At 34.6% G+C, this 17,790-nt stretch overlaps 1 protein-coding gene across 3 annotated transcripts in view; it reads right to left on the reverse strand.

The window, feature by feature from the left end:
• The window catches only part of LOC126883268 (transcriptional regulator ATRX-like), a 442,769-nt gene that overhangs the window by 108,342 nt on the left and 316,637 nt on the right, over positions 1-17,790 (reverse strand). For all 3 annotated transcript variants that reach the window (XM_050648594.1, XM_050648595.1, XM_050648593.1), the window contains 2 exons: positions 15,462-15,633; positions 3,962-4,289 (listed from right to left, as the gene is read on the reverse strand). In XM_050648594.1, coding sequence (XP_050504551.1) covers positions 3,962-4,289; positions 15,462-15,633 — 500 coding nt within the window. The remainder of the gene's footprint in view (positions 1-3,961; positions 4,290-15,461; positions 15,634-17,790) is intronic.

The following is a 17,790-nucleotide window of genomic DNA, read 5'->3' on the forward strand; positions in this document are numbered from 1 at the left end:
GGCAGCGCCATCGTAAATTTGCGTTACCAATTTATTTTTGATATCTGAAAATTTTAATCTGTCCTTTAAAACACCAAAAATATATTCTGCCTTATTGCTTTTACTGAAGTCTGTAAAACCTAAAAACCTCTCATAAATATTACCACGTAACGCCTATCGAACAACAATTGATAGTTGTGAATGACATGATAATAAGAAGTTTCATCTACTTCTAGCGAAAAACAAATGGTTTTCAGAATCTCAGATTCAATAACGTTATTCAAAATGTAACTAATTGATTATATTAGTTTATTCTGTACTATTTTAGACACACTGCTAAATATCTTTGAATCAGAAAAAAAATTGGAAAATTTCAAATCGTATTTCTTAAACAATTTTCTTAGTTCTCTATAATTACTTTGATTTAACGAATGCTCCGATTCATTATGTCCCGTAAATGATAATTCCTGACAACTTAAATAAATTACAATATCAATTAAACGACGTGATTATTTTTTACAATTTCTGTCAATGCTTCCAAATGAAACATCGGCAGATTTAAATGTGCCGTACCTGCCGCTTAATGCCTACGGAGGGAAATATAATATATGTCTGGTTGCTCTTCGACTCATATTTCGTTGAGTTTTACGTGTAAATAGTGTGTAAATACCAAAAGTGGTACCCCAGCTACCACCTTTGATTTGCGCCACTGTTTTCGAATCTATTAGGTAGATCGACAGGTTTTAAAATAGATCGAGCACCTTTTGTCCCGTTTTTGGCCCGAAGTGCTTTATCTGCTCTGTTAGGATTTCGTCCACCCCAGGTGATTTTCCATTGTTCATAAGGTCTATTTATAAGAGAGTTATTTCCTGTTCATGAGTTCTTGCAATGTTTAGTCCATTGCTATGATGGTTTGCTTTGCCCTTCAGAAAAGCAATAAAATCATTGAACCAGTTCTTAGAAGATGAAGACCTAAGGGCACCATGCGAGGCCACGCTACGGTAATTAGAAATCTAGTCCTCTCGCCAGGGGGGTACAACGGCCTCCTTTATTCAGATGGACTTACCCAAGTTTTTTTATGTATTTTGACCCGTAGAACACAAATTTTTTGGGTAACAGTTGATCCGGATGTCGATAAGATTGTTATAAACAAAGAACTTGAGGAATTGCATAACAGCGATTTCTTGCAAAACAAAACATTTTTTTGGGTCATTCTAAGCAAAAAATGTTTTTACAAGTTTTTCGTAGGATGCACAGTTTTCGAGATAAACGCGGTTGAACTTTAAAAAAATCGAAAAATTGCAATTTTTGAACCCAAATAACTTTTGAATAAAAAAGAAAAAGCAGTTCTGCTTACCGCATTTAAAAGTTCAAGTCAAATTATATTATATATAAAAATTTATTTTTTTATTGTTAAACAAAGCTATAAACACAGTTTTGGAGTGATATTTTCAATGATCTCCTAATTAAAATCGAACGAGTAGGTAGTCGCGGTGTGCAAGTACTTGGAAGGGATGCGAGAAACGATCGTGCGCGAATAGCGGAGAACTATTGCAACTGTCTTAAATAATTCATATTGTCAATTTAAATTGTTAAATTGACGTACATTTCATACCTACTGTCGTTGAAGAAGAAAAATTATATATTGCTTCACAATATTGATATAATTGCAATTATTATATAAAGTTAAATTTAATTAATTTTGTATTTTGCTTGCAGTACTGCATTTTAATAACTAATTTTATTTACTACATATAGGGGAGTGCATTTAGATTTTCACTTCGGAAAAAATCAAACAAGATAAAACTTTTTGTAATTTCATTAAGAAATGTTTAATAAACAACATATCAAAAAGTTCTACTCGAGAAGTGGCTTCATTTTTTATTAAACAAATGAACAGCGAAGTTAGATGTTTTTTTAAATAACTACAAAAATATAATTTTTAGAAAAAAACTGACCATTGAAAAATTCAGAAAATTTTACAAAAAAAACCTTATATAAAGATTTTTCTAAAATTAAATCTCTAGCTTCTGTAATTTTTTATTTATAACGCTAAAGTTACCCTTCTCACACACATTGGCGCACTGTAAACTAGCGTTGGAAGAATTGCACGGTTGAGTCTTTTTAATGTAATTCTTTAACTAAGGGATCAAAAGAAATTTTACAAATTGGACATGAAAGAAGATGAAATAAGCTATCTTATGGTTGTAATATAAAGAAATAAAATCTATGGACATAAGTACGGTATGGGCGGAAAGTAGGCCTTACATGAATTTTGTTTAAAAATGATTTAAAAATGTGTAACTAATACAATTTTACTTATAAAACTCTCAAATTTGCACAACTTACCTCTAAATCATCATACTAAACGATGTTTTATTCAAAAAAAATCTCAAAAATTTAATTCAAATAATACGATGTCTCAAAAAATGTAATTTTTGAAAACTTCGTAGTTTTACAGAATTCCCACCAATTTAAGACGGTATTACTCAAGTTTGAATAAATCTAATAAAATTTTTTTGCTATTTTTTTAAGCTTGGGATGTAATCTTTAAAAATTACTGAATTATTTTAGTTTAAAAATGAAATAAACAATTTCTTTTTGAGAAAACTAAGAAAGATAACAAAAATGTAATACAAAAACCGAAAATTACCAGCTGAAAAAATGTATATACAGAGTGATCAAAACTTTTTTCTGTAAAACTTACCTAAAATACATTTAATAATAAGCTTCAACAATAATAAATGTTCAACAAAGAATTTTTTTTTTAGCTCTTATACAGTATGTCTGCGTAAATTGGAACCTATTGATAACTTTTTTAATATCAGTTTTACGAAAAAAAGTTATTCTTTATAAAATACTCTGCATCGTATATAACATAAGATGCAACCATCAAATATCAAATTTTGATAATTTTGTACGAGATATGTCAAAAAATATGAATTTCACTCAAGAGTAAAGTACCTTTATATTTCACAATATCGAAAATTTTTATAAAGAAAAGTTGTTTGGAATTAAAAACTATGTTAAAATATGTAATCATATCCTTCTAATCGAAAATTTGTTTTTTTTTAAATATTCTTTCTAATACATTTTAATTTTTAATATTATTGTGAAAATTATTTGTTTATCTTTTTTTTAAGAATGAAATTTCATATTTGTTTGATTGGATTCTACTTGTTTTTCATTTAAACATCCGCCATTTTGGATCCGCCATTTTGAAATTTAAATTTTTAATCTTTAATTCAGATTCAACAACCTGTTAAAAATAAAGACAATAAATGTTTTAGAAAAATGTTCTTTTTTATGTTCTTTTTAGAAAATCCGCATTTTGGATCCGCCATTTTATAGTTTATAATGTTAACATTTAAGTTAGGTTTATCAAAGCTCTCAAAAATAAATATATGTAGAAATAAATACATTTTGTAAATAAATTATGATTTTACAACTATTTTTTAAGTTATCCGCCATTTTGGATCTGCCATTTTATAATTTAAATTATCAAAATTTGATTCAGGTTCAGCAACCTCTCAAAAATATCCACATATATGTAAACAAACAAGTTTTATAAAAAAAAATCGGATTTTACAGCTACTTTTTAAGGATTTTTAGGAAAAAATCCGCCGTTTTGAATCCGCCATTTTGAATTTGCAAATTGTAATGTCAGATTCGGGTTCAGCATAATCAAAACTAAAATAAAAACATTGTTTATCAAAGTAAAATTATGAATTCAACGATATTTTTAAAATTATTTATACAAAACAATAATTGTTATTGTTTAAACAATTAATAAACAATTAGCGGCGAAATTTGTGAGTAGAACTTTTTACTTTAACATATTTATAAACTAACAAAAAAAGTTTTAGAAAAATATAACCTTGTTTGATTTTTTCCGAAACATTGTATCTTTTCGTTCTAATTGCACTCCCCTAATATTTTATTTCTAAAATAATAGAGCAGAAGTACAAAAAATACTACATACCTTTTTCTTTTTTATTACTAGTTTTAAAATCTTCCCAAGCTGCTGCCATTTCGTCTTCAGTCAACTTCTCTTCATGTCTATCAATTAATAGAGCTTTATGTTCATGATATTTATAAATGCATGGTAATTGCAGGATAAGTTTAGCCAGCATTTTATCTTCGGGAACGTTGGGAGTGGGCCGCTCGTTATCAGCACTCGGTCGACAAGCGTACAATTCCTGAAGATCCATGCTTTTGTAATGTCTATCTATTTGATGTTTATCAATTACTCTGTGAGCAATAGCTAATTTTGTAACTGTCCGCTGGTAGATTTTTTCTTCCATCGCACCCTAAAAAAAATTAATTTGAAGTAGTCATTACTTTTCATTTAAAATTTAATATTAGACAAACAAGTAATTGGACTTCGCAAGTCCTAGGTTTTCACCCAAAGTGACCGAAAGTTGGACCGGAAGTCGATATATATACGATTTCACTAATTTTGAGTCATTTTTACTAAACTTTCGGTCATGACTGTTTAAACGGAAACGACTACAAAACAGTAACTAAAGATTAAACCTCGACTTTTCAATACGCTTTGATTGATATGTCACATGTACTATTTTTGCGGCTATAATATGACACTTCCGGTTAGAACCTTTTAAACGAAAATGATATAAAAACCAAAAGTATATAGTCAGGGATCCCAGGCCTATTTTCACCATTTACTACTACCAAGCTAATTTTTCGTGAGTAGCTTCATTTAGACGAGACGCCTAACTTTTTTCCTTACAACAATTTCCGTATGTGATGGATAACAAAGATAGCAGGGTGTGACGATAATATAATTTTATCGTCTAGTCTAGAGTACGCCAATGTATTAAGCAAAATGTGTTTTTATACCGTCTCTGACAGTATAAAAGACAGAACGAAAAGCCTAGTTGGATTATTATTCTCGGTGCGTTGAACGGGAAATAATAAACAATAAGGTATAAGAGGTGAGTTAAGTATATCCCGATCATTTTCCGAAACCCTCCAATCCCCGTCTTCTGGGTGCATTGAACGATTCCGACGGTTGCATTTACCCTATCCTTATCAATACATGTTTGGCGCGGTGAGCGAGATCTCCTCTCTTTATACGTCCATATCATATTAATAAATAAATGTAATTCCTAATCCCCGCGATCGATAGTCGGTATTATTCATTCATGTATTAAATATCGTCACATCGATCCGAACGGAAAGTCCGATAAGTAGATTGTAAATATTAACGAAATGGGGGACAGAGTTGCTCGCGTCCGTGGTCTATCGCAATGTACGATCACACGTGTCCCCTGGGTAACGCTAAATGAGCAGCAGCGATTCGTCGTTACGCGCGCTGATCCATGAGTGTACGAATCCCTACTCGAAACGGCCCTTCTCAGGGCAGCGACACAGACCTCAAAGTCATCTTCTGGAACGCTGGAGGTCTAAGCAACAGCAAGTTTTTAGAACTCAAACGAAGCGTTCTCGAAAAGAACGTTGATATATATGTCATTGTAGAGGCAGGAGGCGCTACAGACACACCTCACCTCTACTCTACAGTTGGCTATTCAACCCATGTGCTGAAGAGGAGTCGACAAGTAGCGTCAGGAATTAGCATCGGAACCAAAACCCCTCTAGTATGCAAGACTAACATAATCCACGAAATGCAGGATAGAGATAAACTGGAAATGTTCCAGGTCGAAGTCTGGAAAAACTCGAAACATGTCACCCTTTTCTTACTATACAATCCGCCAGATAATATACCTGCATTGGAATTGATAGAGCAACAAATCCAGCCAAGTACCATCATAATTGGAGATTTTAATAGTCCATCCACGAGATGGGGCTACTCTAGAACCACCAATGTTGGGAAACACCTCGAGGACTTTCTGGATATCAACTATCTCGATATATTGAACACCCCACCTACGTTCTTATCGTTTAGAGTGAAGTCAAACAAGGCCCGATCTTGTCGTAACGCACCCACACATTACAGGGAAAACCAGTGTAACCCTCCTGGACGACGCAGCAGGCTGTGATCACCGCGATCTGCTAGTGACATGCAAACTGGCAAAGGACAAAAAAGCCCAAAATCGCGCTCCGCGCTTAGATTTTTAAAAAGGCGGATTGTAAAAAGTACGAGGAATGCACAAATGAAGTCCTGACTCAACTAACACTACAAGAACCAGAAGAAGCAGCAAAGAAAGTAAGTGAGGCCATACTTAAATGTGCAAAAGAGTGCATACCGCGAGGTCAAATTAATGGGTACAAGTCTTTTTGGTCCCCAACGCTATCCAAATTGAAAGCTGCCAGAAATAAAGCCAGGGACAGAGCTAAAAAATCCAGGCAAATGAACGATTGTATAGAGCTTCGAAAGAGGCAAGCGATCCTAACTCAAGCTATTAAGTCAGGGAAAAGAGAAACTTTCAAATCCTTCCTTGCTAAGCTCGATTTCCGAAAGACGGCGTCAAAGCGCACAGGTTCGTTACTACGCTAAACAATGATGGAAACAAGCAACAGCAAATGCCAATGAGAGGCATGGCTAGAGAACTCACTACACATGCCGATATAGCAAACGAACTCTGTAAGCACTACACAAAAGTGAGTAATATTAAGATAAATAAGAGGGAGAGAGCAAGACTGTTGCGTTATCCCCCTCCCCGGCGGATGAGCAAAAGTATAAACGACATCTGTTCAGAAGACTTCTCGATGTTGGAGCTGGAAACGGCTCTCTCTGACACAAAAAAGAAAAAGGCAGCAGGTATTGACGAGCTGTACCCGGAAATGCTTAAATATCTGGGAGCCGCAGCCAAAGGCACCATTCTGAATTTGATTAATCTAACATGGAATTCAAGAGTCCCAAATCAATGGAGGAAGAGCGAGGTCATACCAACCTTAAAGAAAGGAGAAAATACCCGAGCCTGACTGATAACTACCGGCCAATATCCCTCACAAGCTCCTTATGCAAAGTAGCCGAAAAAATGGTTCTGGACAGACTAAACCGAGCCATAATCCATCTTGAACTGATTGACGACGCACAAGCTGGCTTCAGGAAACACAGGAACACCATGGACCATGTAGTCGATTTCGCCCAAAAAGTGGCAGTTCTAGTAGACCCCAAAGCTGCATACGACACAGTATGGAGAGGTCTGCTATTACACAAGATAGCGAAGTCTGGAATTGACGGCAAACTATTCAATTGGATAAAATCCTTTCTCGGGGAAAGGTATCAGAGAGTCAAATTTCACAACCACTGTTCCAAATTCAGACTGCAAAGACAAGGGCTGCCACAAGGAGCTGTCAATTGTTTAACTTAATGATAAACGATGTGCTCGCAATGATCAGAAAGACACTTGATGGCAAAGAGATGACCTCCTAATATGGGCATCAAGTAGCAGTGTGAGAGCGCTCGAGGGAGTAATGAACCAGGCTCTGAAAAATCTAGAAAAATGGGCGGATAAAAACTGCCTAACTGTCAGTACAACCAAAACCGTATATTAAGTACTTACCCTTTCAACAAAACAGACTGCTGTCAAGCTGACATACAAAGGAGTTGATTTAGAAAGACAGGATGTAACAAAATACCTGGGGGTGTGCATAGATAAGAAAATGACGTGGAAACCTCTAATCGACGACATTGCAGAGAAAGCCACAAAGAGGTGTCGACTGCTCAAACGTCTCACAGCAACAAAGTGGGGCGCCACGCAAGATGTCCTGGTAGCAATATACAAAACCTATGTCCGGCCGATATTAGAATACGGGAGTGAAGCTACAATAACTGCGAGTACGAACACCACCTCCAAGCTTGAAGTCGCCCAGAACACTGCCCTTCGCGTCATCACCGATGCTCCAAAATCAACACCGATTACATCAATGGAAGCCCAGACCGGTATTGAACCAATACAATGCCGCAGAGAGCAACACGCGTTAACCTTCTGGGAAAGGCAGAGACGAATACTTCCACAAAAATGGGACGAATATAGACAAGCAGCCTCACGTCTTAAAACACAAACCACTCCACTTACAGTAGCAAACCAAATCATGGAGAAATACCACATTGACCTGTCGGAAGCCGCCCCCTTCCCAGCGCAAACTACACTGGCCCGCTGTCTAGCAAACACAAAATTGCTTCTCGAAAACCATAACGACCCGAAGCACTTATCGTCAGACATTGTCCTAAGGAAAGCCGCCCTAGAGACGATACACACCAAGTACCCAGCGCATGAGTGGCTCCACATCTACTGCGATGGCTCCTCGATGCCGGACTCTGGAAGACCAGAAGCAGGATATGTCTCAACGTTCTTCAAAGGCTCCATAGCTGTGGGTGCCCCTCTCACCAACTATGACGGCGAAATTGCTGCTATACACGAAGCTGCAAAAAATCTTGAGAATTTCCAACACCCCCAAAAAGTTGCCTTCTTCATCGACTGCCAAGCCGCAATCCTCGCCGTGTCGACAAATCGATATACCGACTGTGTCAAAACAATATCTTGCCGCGTTCAACTATCTAACTTGCTGGAAAAAGGGTGGCTGATTACTCTACAATGGATCCCTAGTCATGTCGGTGTTGAAGGGAATGAAGCGGCGGATGAACTTGGAAAAGAAGGCACTACTCTTCCACAGCCCCCTAGCTTCCAATCGTACACATCAGCAAAATCCACCATTAGAAGAGGAATCAAAGCGAAGATAAAAGAGCAGCAAATACAAGCCGGTGCTGGAAAATCTTGGGCCCACCTAATAGAGTCACCAATCCCTCGCAACTTGCCGAGACCCATTAGTGTAGCCGTATTCAGAGCAACTACGGGACATGACTACCTGGCTTCCCATCTACATCGCATCGGCGTCCGCGAAAATGACAACTGTCCACTATGTGATCAGCCCCAGATGGATGCTGCTCACCTCCCAGTGTGCCCAGCCCTGATAACAGACCCACCCGAGGAGGATGAAGATCGCCTACGAGAAACGGCTCGTCTATACTGGTCAGCGCGCCACCAAATGGCTAACATGCCAAGAGTGGGCGTTGGTTAGTAAGTAAGTAATATTAACGAAGTTAACGAGTACTTAAGGCTAATGATAAGAGTTGCCTGTCTTAACCCACTTACCAACTGTGGGAGTCATATGTTGCCCTAAAGCCACATCCATAGGAATTTTATACATCCTTTGGATTTTAGGATGTTTATATTTATATAAGACTTTTAGTCTATTTGTAAAAGGTTTCAACCTTTGTATTTTTGGGTGGCTCATCATTTGCTTGTAACACTGATGATGCTCTTGTTACAGAACGAAAACGTTTTGTTTCTATGTCTGTAGCCCTGTAGGTGCTTTTTAAACTAATATACCTTTTACCAGGACAGAATTTTTTTATTAAATTTTACTTAAGGCTAATTATCTTTTGTACGTTTTGATTTTAAATAAACTTCGACTGTATTTTGTTACCCGAGAGCATCACAAAGGATAGTCCAGTCGAGATAGACGTAACAGGTCTAACCTTGCATGCCGAGCTGCCCCAAATTTTATTTTTCTAATCGTTAGGGGGGGGCAGTAGTAGTGTAAATTTAAAATCTCGACTGAATTCCGCCGTTGCGTTAGCCGTCATTTTAATTTTAAGCGGGAACCGTTTTTGCTCAATATCTCCGCCATTTTCAACTTCTCAACAAAAAGTATGAGAACTAAAATTGTTGAAAATGTGATTTTCTATAATTTCTTTTATTACAATTTTTTTCGTGCGGTCGATATTTTCAGAGTTATGGAGGAAAATAATTACAGTTAGAGCGTACTTATTGAATTATTTCGTTAACTCCATAACTATGAAAATATCGACCGCACTAAAAAAATTGTCTTCTTCTTCTTTTATATAGGCAATACTGCCTGTTTTTCTTCAACGGTGCCTTTCATTCTGCTCCTAAGTTGTCATTCCATCTTTTCCTTGGGCGTCCTATACTTCTCCTGCCTACCGGTGACTTGTCTCTGGCTATTCTTACTATCCTTGATTCAGACATCCTGCTTATGTGCTCATTCCACTCTTCTTTTCTGTTCTTTACCCATGTATTTATATTGTCTACCCCACATTTGCGTCTGATTTTTTCACTTCTTACCCTATCCTGTAGTCCTCTTCCAGCAATCCTTCTTAAGATCGTCATTTCGTTGGTTTCCAGATGTCTTCGTGTTTTGCTTGTATCTGGTCTTGTTTCGGCCGTGTAAGTCATAACTGGCCTAATAACTGACTTATATATTCGGGCCTTTGTTTCCAATCTTAGGTGTTTGTTTTTCCAAATTGTGTCGTTGAGGCATCCGGCCGTTCTACTGGCTTTAATTATTTGGTCTTTTACCTCTTCTTCGATATTGTTGTCGGCTGATAGATTAATTCCCAGATATTTGAAAGTCATTACTTGTTGTATAATTTGATTGTCTAACTCCAATTTGCATCTTATTGGTTCTTTGGCAATTACTAAGCTTTTTGTTTTTTGGGCTGATATTTTCATATTCATTTCTTTTGCGTTAATGTTGAACTCGTGCAATAATCTTTGTAGGTCGTCTTCGCACTCTGCTACTAACACGGTGTCATCAGCGTAACAGAGTATTTTTATCTCTCTATTGCCCATTTTGTACCCTCTTTTTTTTCACTTGTTTTATTATTGCATCCAACATTATGTTAAACAGTAGAGGGCTTAGTGAATCTCCTTGCCCGATTCCTGTGTTTGTTTCTATGGGTTCTGTTATTTTTCCATTGACTTTCATTTCTATTTCATTTCTTACATATATATGTTTTCTATCAGTTTTATCATATCCAGTGGTAAATTTTTGTAATATAGTAGGTGTATCACATCTTTTAATTGTATTTTATCAAACGCTTTCTCCAGGTCTATGAAACAGAAAAAGGCTGGTTTGTTATATTCTAATGATTTCTCCGCTATTTGTCTTATCACAAAAACTGCATCGTTACATGATCTTCCACTTCTAAATCCTTATTGTGAATCCGATATAATTATGCACGCCATTATTTTCTCCATAATTATTTTTGTTGTGAGTTTCAGTATAGTGCTCAGTAAATTTATCCCTCTAAAGTTACTGGGGTCTGCCCTATCACCTTTCTTAAATAACGCTATCATTTGAGTGGTTCTCCATTCTTCTGGAATTCTTCCAGTATTTATTATTTTACTTATAAGGATGTTCAGTTCTTTGTGAAGTCTATCTCCTCCGTATTTTAAAAGTTCATTAGCTATTCCACCTTTCCCAGGAGCTTTTCAATTTTTTGATCTTTTTTAAGGCGTTCTTTATATCTTCCTCTTTAATTTCTGTTTTCTCATTAGATTCTAATCTTGGTGTTTCCAGTTCTTCGTGATTAGCTGTTTGATAGAGGTTTTTTAGGTAAGTTGTCCATGTATTTGTATCAATATGTTTTACTTCTATCAATTCCTTCATCTCTGCTCTTTGACCTCTTATCATTTTCTACATTTCCTTTTGCATCCCATAAAAGTCGTGCTCCATCTCTTTTGAAAATGCTTCCCAATGCTCTGTTTTCTTCCTTCTTACTATTGAGTTTAATTCATTTCGTACTCTTTTATATTCTTCATATGTTTGTCTCGTTCTTTTGGACTTGTATTCTAGGTAGATTTTCTTTTTTTCTTGGCATTTTATTTTAATTTCCTCACAGAACCATGGTGTTCTCCTTTTCTTTCGTATATGTTTACTTACCTTACGTTCTCCAAGTTGTAACGTTGTTTACGTTCTCCAAAAAATTGTAATGAAAGAAATTATACAAAAAAATACATTTTCAACAATTTAGTTCTTATACTTTTTGTCGAGAAGTTGAAAATAGCGGAAAATTGAGCAAAAACTGTTCCCGTTTAAAATAAAAATGACGACTAACGCAACGGCGGAATTCAGTCAATATTTTAAATTTACACTACTATTGGCCCAAAAGATTAGAAAAATAAAATTTGGGGCAGCTTGGCATGCAAGGTTAGGCCTGTTATTCGTCTAACCCGACTGGACTATCCCTGCTATCTTTGTTATCTACCACATACGGAAATTGATGTAAGGAAAAAAGTTGGGCGCCTCGTCAAAATGAAGCTACTCACGAAAAATTAGCTTGTTAGTAGTAAATGCTGAAAATAGGCCTGGGATCCCTGACTAATATAATAGATTTGTTCTTATCTTGCTAAGGCACGTCGAATAATATATCGCTTATACTATTTCTGTGATTTTAGAACGGTACTTCCGGTTGCAATTCTAAAACCGAAAGTTCGAGGTCAAATTTCTCATCTTTCATACTATCCGTGTGCTACAGGCGGCTTTCATTCGACACCTCATATGCCATTCTATCTGTATTAATAACGGATCAGTTATATTCGCGGACAGACGAACAGTGGTTCCAAATACTGAAAACATGGTAATGGGTTAAGAAAGGCCCTATCTAAGGATTTTCAAGTTTACAGTTGTTTTCTCATCGCAGAGTCGTAATACGCAGATATAAGGATCAGACCGGATGTAATCTTATTCATAGCTCAGGAACAAAAGAGCCATGTACGACGTTTTTTGGCTACTAGTGAAAGTGAAAAAGAATCCGTATGTATATTGAAAACGTTGTAAAACGTTTTGTAGTTTATCAATGTTATCGCTGTAAATCAGATTCCTCTAGTTCAAGTATGTCTTAATGTGAGATATAAGTTGACTTAAGAGGAAAGGAACATTTTGACGCCTGTCAAAATTTTCAATGTGTTTTAACGTAATCATTTTTTTCCAATCCTGAGAAAACTAATTAGTATTTGTGAAAAATTTAAACGCAGAATGAAAGATTACTTTATTACCGAGGGCCGAAAGTCCCTTAGAATGAATAAAAAGTTTCTTTTGAATGAGATATTTAAAATCACACTAAATTTTCTCTTAGTTTTTCATCCCTATAACTTATTAAAATAGGCATTATAGAAGTTTTCAGGGGCTTTCGGCCCTCGGTAATAACGTAGTCTTTCATTCTGCGTTTAAATTTTTCAAAAATACTTATTAAAATGAATCCCATTTAAATAGCATTGAAGCCAAAGTTCGTACCCACCCTCTTAATATTTGATAAAAATCAATGCATAACATTTGTTCATGAATAATCAGTAAAAATATACTTGAAATAATCAAAATTTTGTAAAGATACATTCAAAAAGTACAGAATTTTGCGACTTTTATTAATCTCAAATTGTACAATAAGAAGATATAGAATCACATTGGTTTAGCTGCCTTTGCATTTATGGCAGTTGTTTGAATAAGTGTAAAATGAAACATATTAGATGATTCTGGCGGTTGTTGATGACGTATTGGCGGTTGTACATAAGTAATAAGTAATAGGTTCTGAATATTGTACTTCACAAATATAGTTATTTTCCTAACAAGTGCAGAAAGTCATACTTTTCCGCACGCGATTGCAGTTTGCCAAACGAAGCGAAGCGGAGTTCGGCAAGCAGTCGAGTGCGGAAAAGAGACTTTCTGCAAGAGTTAGGAACAATATTTTTTCTACGAGCATTTAAAAATGACCAAATTAATTGAATTAATATAAAAATACATACACAAATTAAATCTTTGACAAGGTTGTCAAAACCAAACTTTCTATATAATTGGTTAGCATGACGACTATCTAATAACACCGAATTAAATTCAATGCGGTGCCTAAATACCTGTTATGTTCAGGTTTTAATATTTTAAAGGCAAGGCAACGATGTCAAACAAAGCAATTATTGTCAAGAAGCACGTCATACACTTTAAAATTTATCTTTACTTACGAATTAAAAAATAATTCAGTGATTTAGATGGCATCAAGTGACGAAGAACTACCTCCATCTATCCTCGACGTTGTCAATTATCTTAATTTGTTACCGGAAAAATCAGCAAACAGGTACAAGAAAGAATACAATATTTTTATGAGTTGGTGTAAAGAAAAAAGTGTAAATAGCTTAAAAGAAGAAGTGTTTTTGGCTTATTTTATTAGTCTATCCAAAATCTGCAAACAAAATACTTTGTGGTCCCGCTATTCCATGCTCAAGTCAGTATTAAAAATTGAAAAAAATGTCAATATAGGCGATTATTTTAAGTTAACAGCATATTTGAAGAAAAAAGCGTAGGATTCAGTTGTACGTTCAATATAAACATTGTAAATAATAAATAGATATTATTAAAATTACATATTTTGTATTTGATAATAATAAAATTGTTAAAAAGTTGACTTAATTCCTTGACAATGTTGTCAAAACCAAACTTTCAATATAATTAGTTAGCATGACGACGATCTTGGTTTTCATGATGGTGATACGCGTGCGGAAAAGTAAAAACCGCGTGCGGAAAAGTAAACCGCGTGCGGAAAAGTAACACGCGTGCGGAATAAACTAAAATGCGTGCGCGAAAGTAGACATTTTTGCACGCTCGTAGAAAAAATAAGTATTCATAACCAGCAATTTCAAAAGTCTTCCTCCTTTTATATAGACATTAGTCTGTCTGTTTTTCAATGTGCCTCCAGCAAGTTGTCATTCCATCTTTTTCGTGGTCTTCCCACTGATCGTCTTCCTATTGGGAAACCGTCTCTCGCCGTCCTTACTACTCTATTTGTTGTAAATAAATGTTTTTGTAATTCTTTAATTCTATTTTTTTTTCTGTATAGATCTATTAAATTATCTACTTATAAAAATTGTAATGTTCTTAAGGGTGGTTTTTAAGGGTTGAAATATTATGATATTATATCCTAAAGCATAAAACAATTATTATTTTTAGCCAATCAAAACCAAATTTTACCCATATTAAAGTATACAATGTTTTTATATAATTTTTGACAATAAGGGGTAGTTTACACCCCTAAAAATAATCGACGCCCTTGAGCATGTATAGAATATGAAGTACAGGGTGAGATGATCCTAATCCCAAATTTTTATCTAAATCGATGCAATCCGAAATTATTCTTTTAGGATAAGTAATTTTTTATATATAGCTCCAACAAGGGTGGTTTTAAGGGTTGAAATATCATGATAGTATATCTTAAAGCATAAAACAATTATTATGTAACTAATAAGAACCAAATGTTGACAATATTTAAGTTTAAAATGTTGTTTTATAATTTTTTACAAGTAGTTTTTTAGGGGTAGTTTTCACCCTTAAACAACCAAAAGCGTACAACGGCTCAATATAGAAAGTGAACTAGAGGGTGAAATGAGCCTAATTCCAAATTTTTGTTCAAATCGATGAGGGACGAAAAAATTGAGAGGTTTTGCCATTTTTTCAGTTTCATTTCCTCGACTATAGGCTTCTGTGCTTCTAAAATAGCTCCACCTAATTTTTGATCTATATTCATGCAAGCCATTTGTCACTTTCTATTTTTTTCTCTTTAAACGAGTCTCTTGGCCTTTCTATTATTTTGGCTGTAACTTTTATGATCTTCCACATTTTTAATATTCGTGAGTAATTTCTATAAAATCCCCTTATTTCCTCGTTAAAAATGATAAAACAAAATTTATTCTAAATATACTTACTAATGCTATAAGTCTGTAAACATAAACTTCCTTCGTTTGTCCAAATCTGTATGTACGGAATATACTTTGAGTGTCGTAGGAAGGATTCCAGTTAACAGTCATGATTACAACTCTATTGGCAGCTGTCAAATTTAAACCTAAACCTCCTACTTTGACAGACATTAACAGTAATCTGAAAAAGTAATTTAAATTAATAGTTTTCTTGATATAGTCGTTATAAATTGGGGGTCAGAGAAAACGGGCCAACCACACAATTTAGGAAACACTAGAGAATCACTATATGGATGAAGCTTGGGCCCATAACGATGATCCTGAATCGAAACAAGAGACGAAAAAGTGGTGTGAACCTGGTTCTTCGGCTCTGAAACGGGTTCGTATCCAGAAATCGGCCAAGAAGGCATCAATTTATTGATATGCGAGAGGAATTTTGTTTGTGGATTATTTGAAAACTGGTAAAACAATGCCTGATATTATTGTAATCTAGTACACAAACTGAAGAAAAAAATTCGTGAAAAAATACCTGGTCTCTAAAAGAAAAAAATCCTTTTTCATCAGCACAATTCATTCATAAATATGAGCATTGTGGCAATGGCTAAAATCCATGAATTAAAGTTCGAATTGTTGAGGCACCCACCGTATTCATAATATTTGGCCTCTAGTGACTTGCATCTATTTTATAGACCAGAGCAGAAAAATAAATATGAGCGATTTCAGGGTAAAAATCAATTCAGGTATTTGAAGGTGCTAAGTCGTAGGATGGATATAGTTAATTAAAAATACATACAGAGGTACGCCGTAAATCGACTTCATTTTTTTTATAAAAAAAGGCCAAAGTCAGAAAATATTGTTTTTTGCCTATAGCATTTTTAGTATCATATTTACAGTAAAAGTTGTTTTGCGAAAGTTGTGTATCATGAAAAAACGATTAATTTGAATTTTTATTAAGTTAAAATCGAGAAAGAATTAACCGAGATAATTGCAAAAAACCACGTTTTTGCACCCTTTTGTAACTGTTAATAACTTTTACCAAAAAGGCCGTAAGGAACTTATCTTTATCACGAGACAATTAAGTGCCTTTATTAGTGTACAAAATTTCAAGAAGATCTATTTGTTAGTTTACGAGTTATGGGCCACTCCACGAACATATGCCTGTTTTGGATTACTTCGACAACGAATATTTTACTGTGCAACATAAGAAGTACGAAAGTAAATGGCGCTAATAATTATTCCAATAAACAACAATGTAATTTGCAATTTACTTTCGTTCTTATTATTTTGCACAGTAAAATATTCGTTGTCGAAGTAATCCAAAACAGTCGTATGTTCGTGGAATAGGGTATATGTTAAATGTTTATCCCAGGCATTGAATGTTTAAACAATCATTGTTGCCCTACGAGTATTTTCAGACCTTTATGGCAAAGTGCAATGTGTTCTTAAAGACTCAAAATACTAAGAAAAAAAAAGATTATATTTGTTTTTTAAATGTTGTTAAACAAGTCGCTAAAAAATGGTGAGTTTTTTCCTTATAAACAATTAGAATATTGTTATTTTTTCTGATAAATAATTATAATTGATTGTATCAAAAAGCTGGTAAAAAAAAACACATTAAAAAAGAAAAACCAACTTTCTAGGACCATTAATAGTCAAGTTATACTTTTTTTTTGAAAAATCACATCTCTATTGTTTATAAATGTTAAGAGTTGAAATTTTTACAGAATCATTAAAAATATCTATATTTTATATTTCAATTAATAAGTATGAAATATCTTCTATTTAAAACTAGTAATAATCCTGTAAAGTGAAGTTACACACACTGACTGAGCTGGGACCGTGTGATGGGGAAGATTGTCGGAGTCCAGTTTCGCGCGTCGAGATTTTGCTATAGAAAGTTCAATTTGGAGCGCTTGAAAAATTTTACAATATCTCAGCTTCCAGAGAACGTAGAGCCTTCATTTTTTAATTGGAGTAACTCGACGAAATAATAGCAACTAGCTAATTTTCATTTACCGGAAAAATCGGAAAATTCTGGAAAATGCACATTTTTATTCAACATGCATTTACAACGTTAACACATATAATTTCATAAATATTGGCATAAAATATTATAAATTTGTGAATAAATATTAAAATAAAATTATAGTATATATCTATTTATATACAGGGTAGTTCATTTTATTCGCCTCGGTGTCTGTACGGAAAACGACTTGATTTAAAAAAAATTCTTCATAGAAATATACCGGGCCATTAACACTACAATCTAAAAATAATGTAAATTATACAGGGTGCTTCAAAAAAGAGTGGTATATCAAAGATATATTTTTTTATGGAA

The sequence above is a fragment of the Diabrotica virgifera genome, chromosome 4, assembly GCF_917563875.1.
Source record: "Diabrotica virgifera virgifera chromosome 4, PGI_DIABVI_V3a".
NCBI classification, from domain to species: domain Eukaryota; kingdom Metazoa; phylum Arthropoda; class Insecta; order Coleoptera; family Chrysomelidae; genus Diabrotica; species Diabrotica virgifera.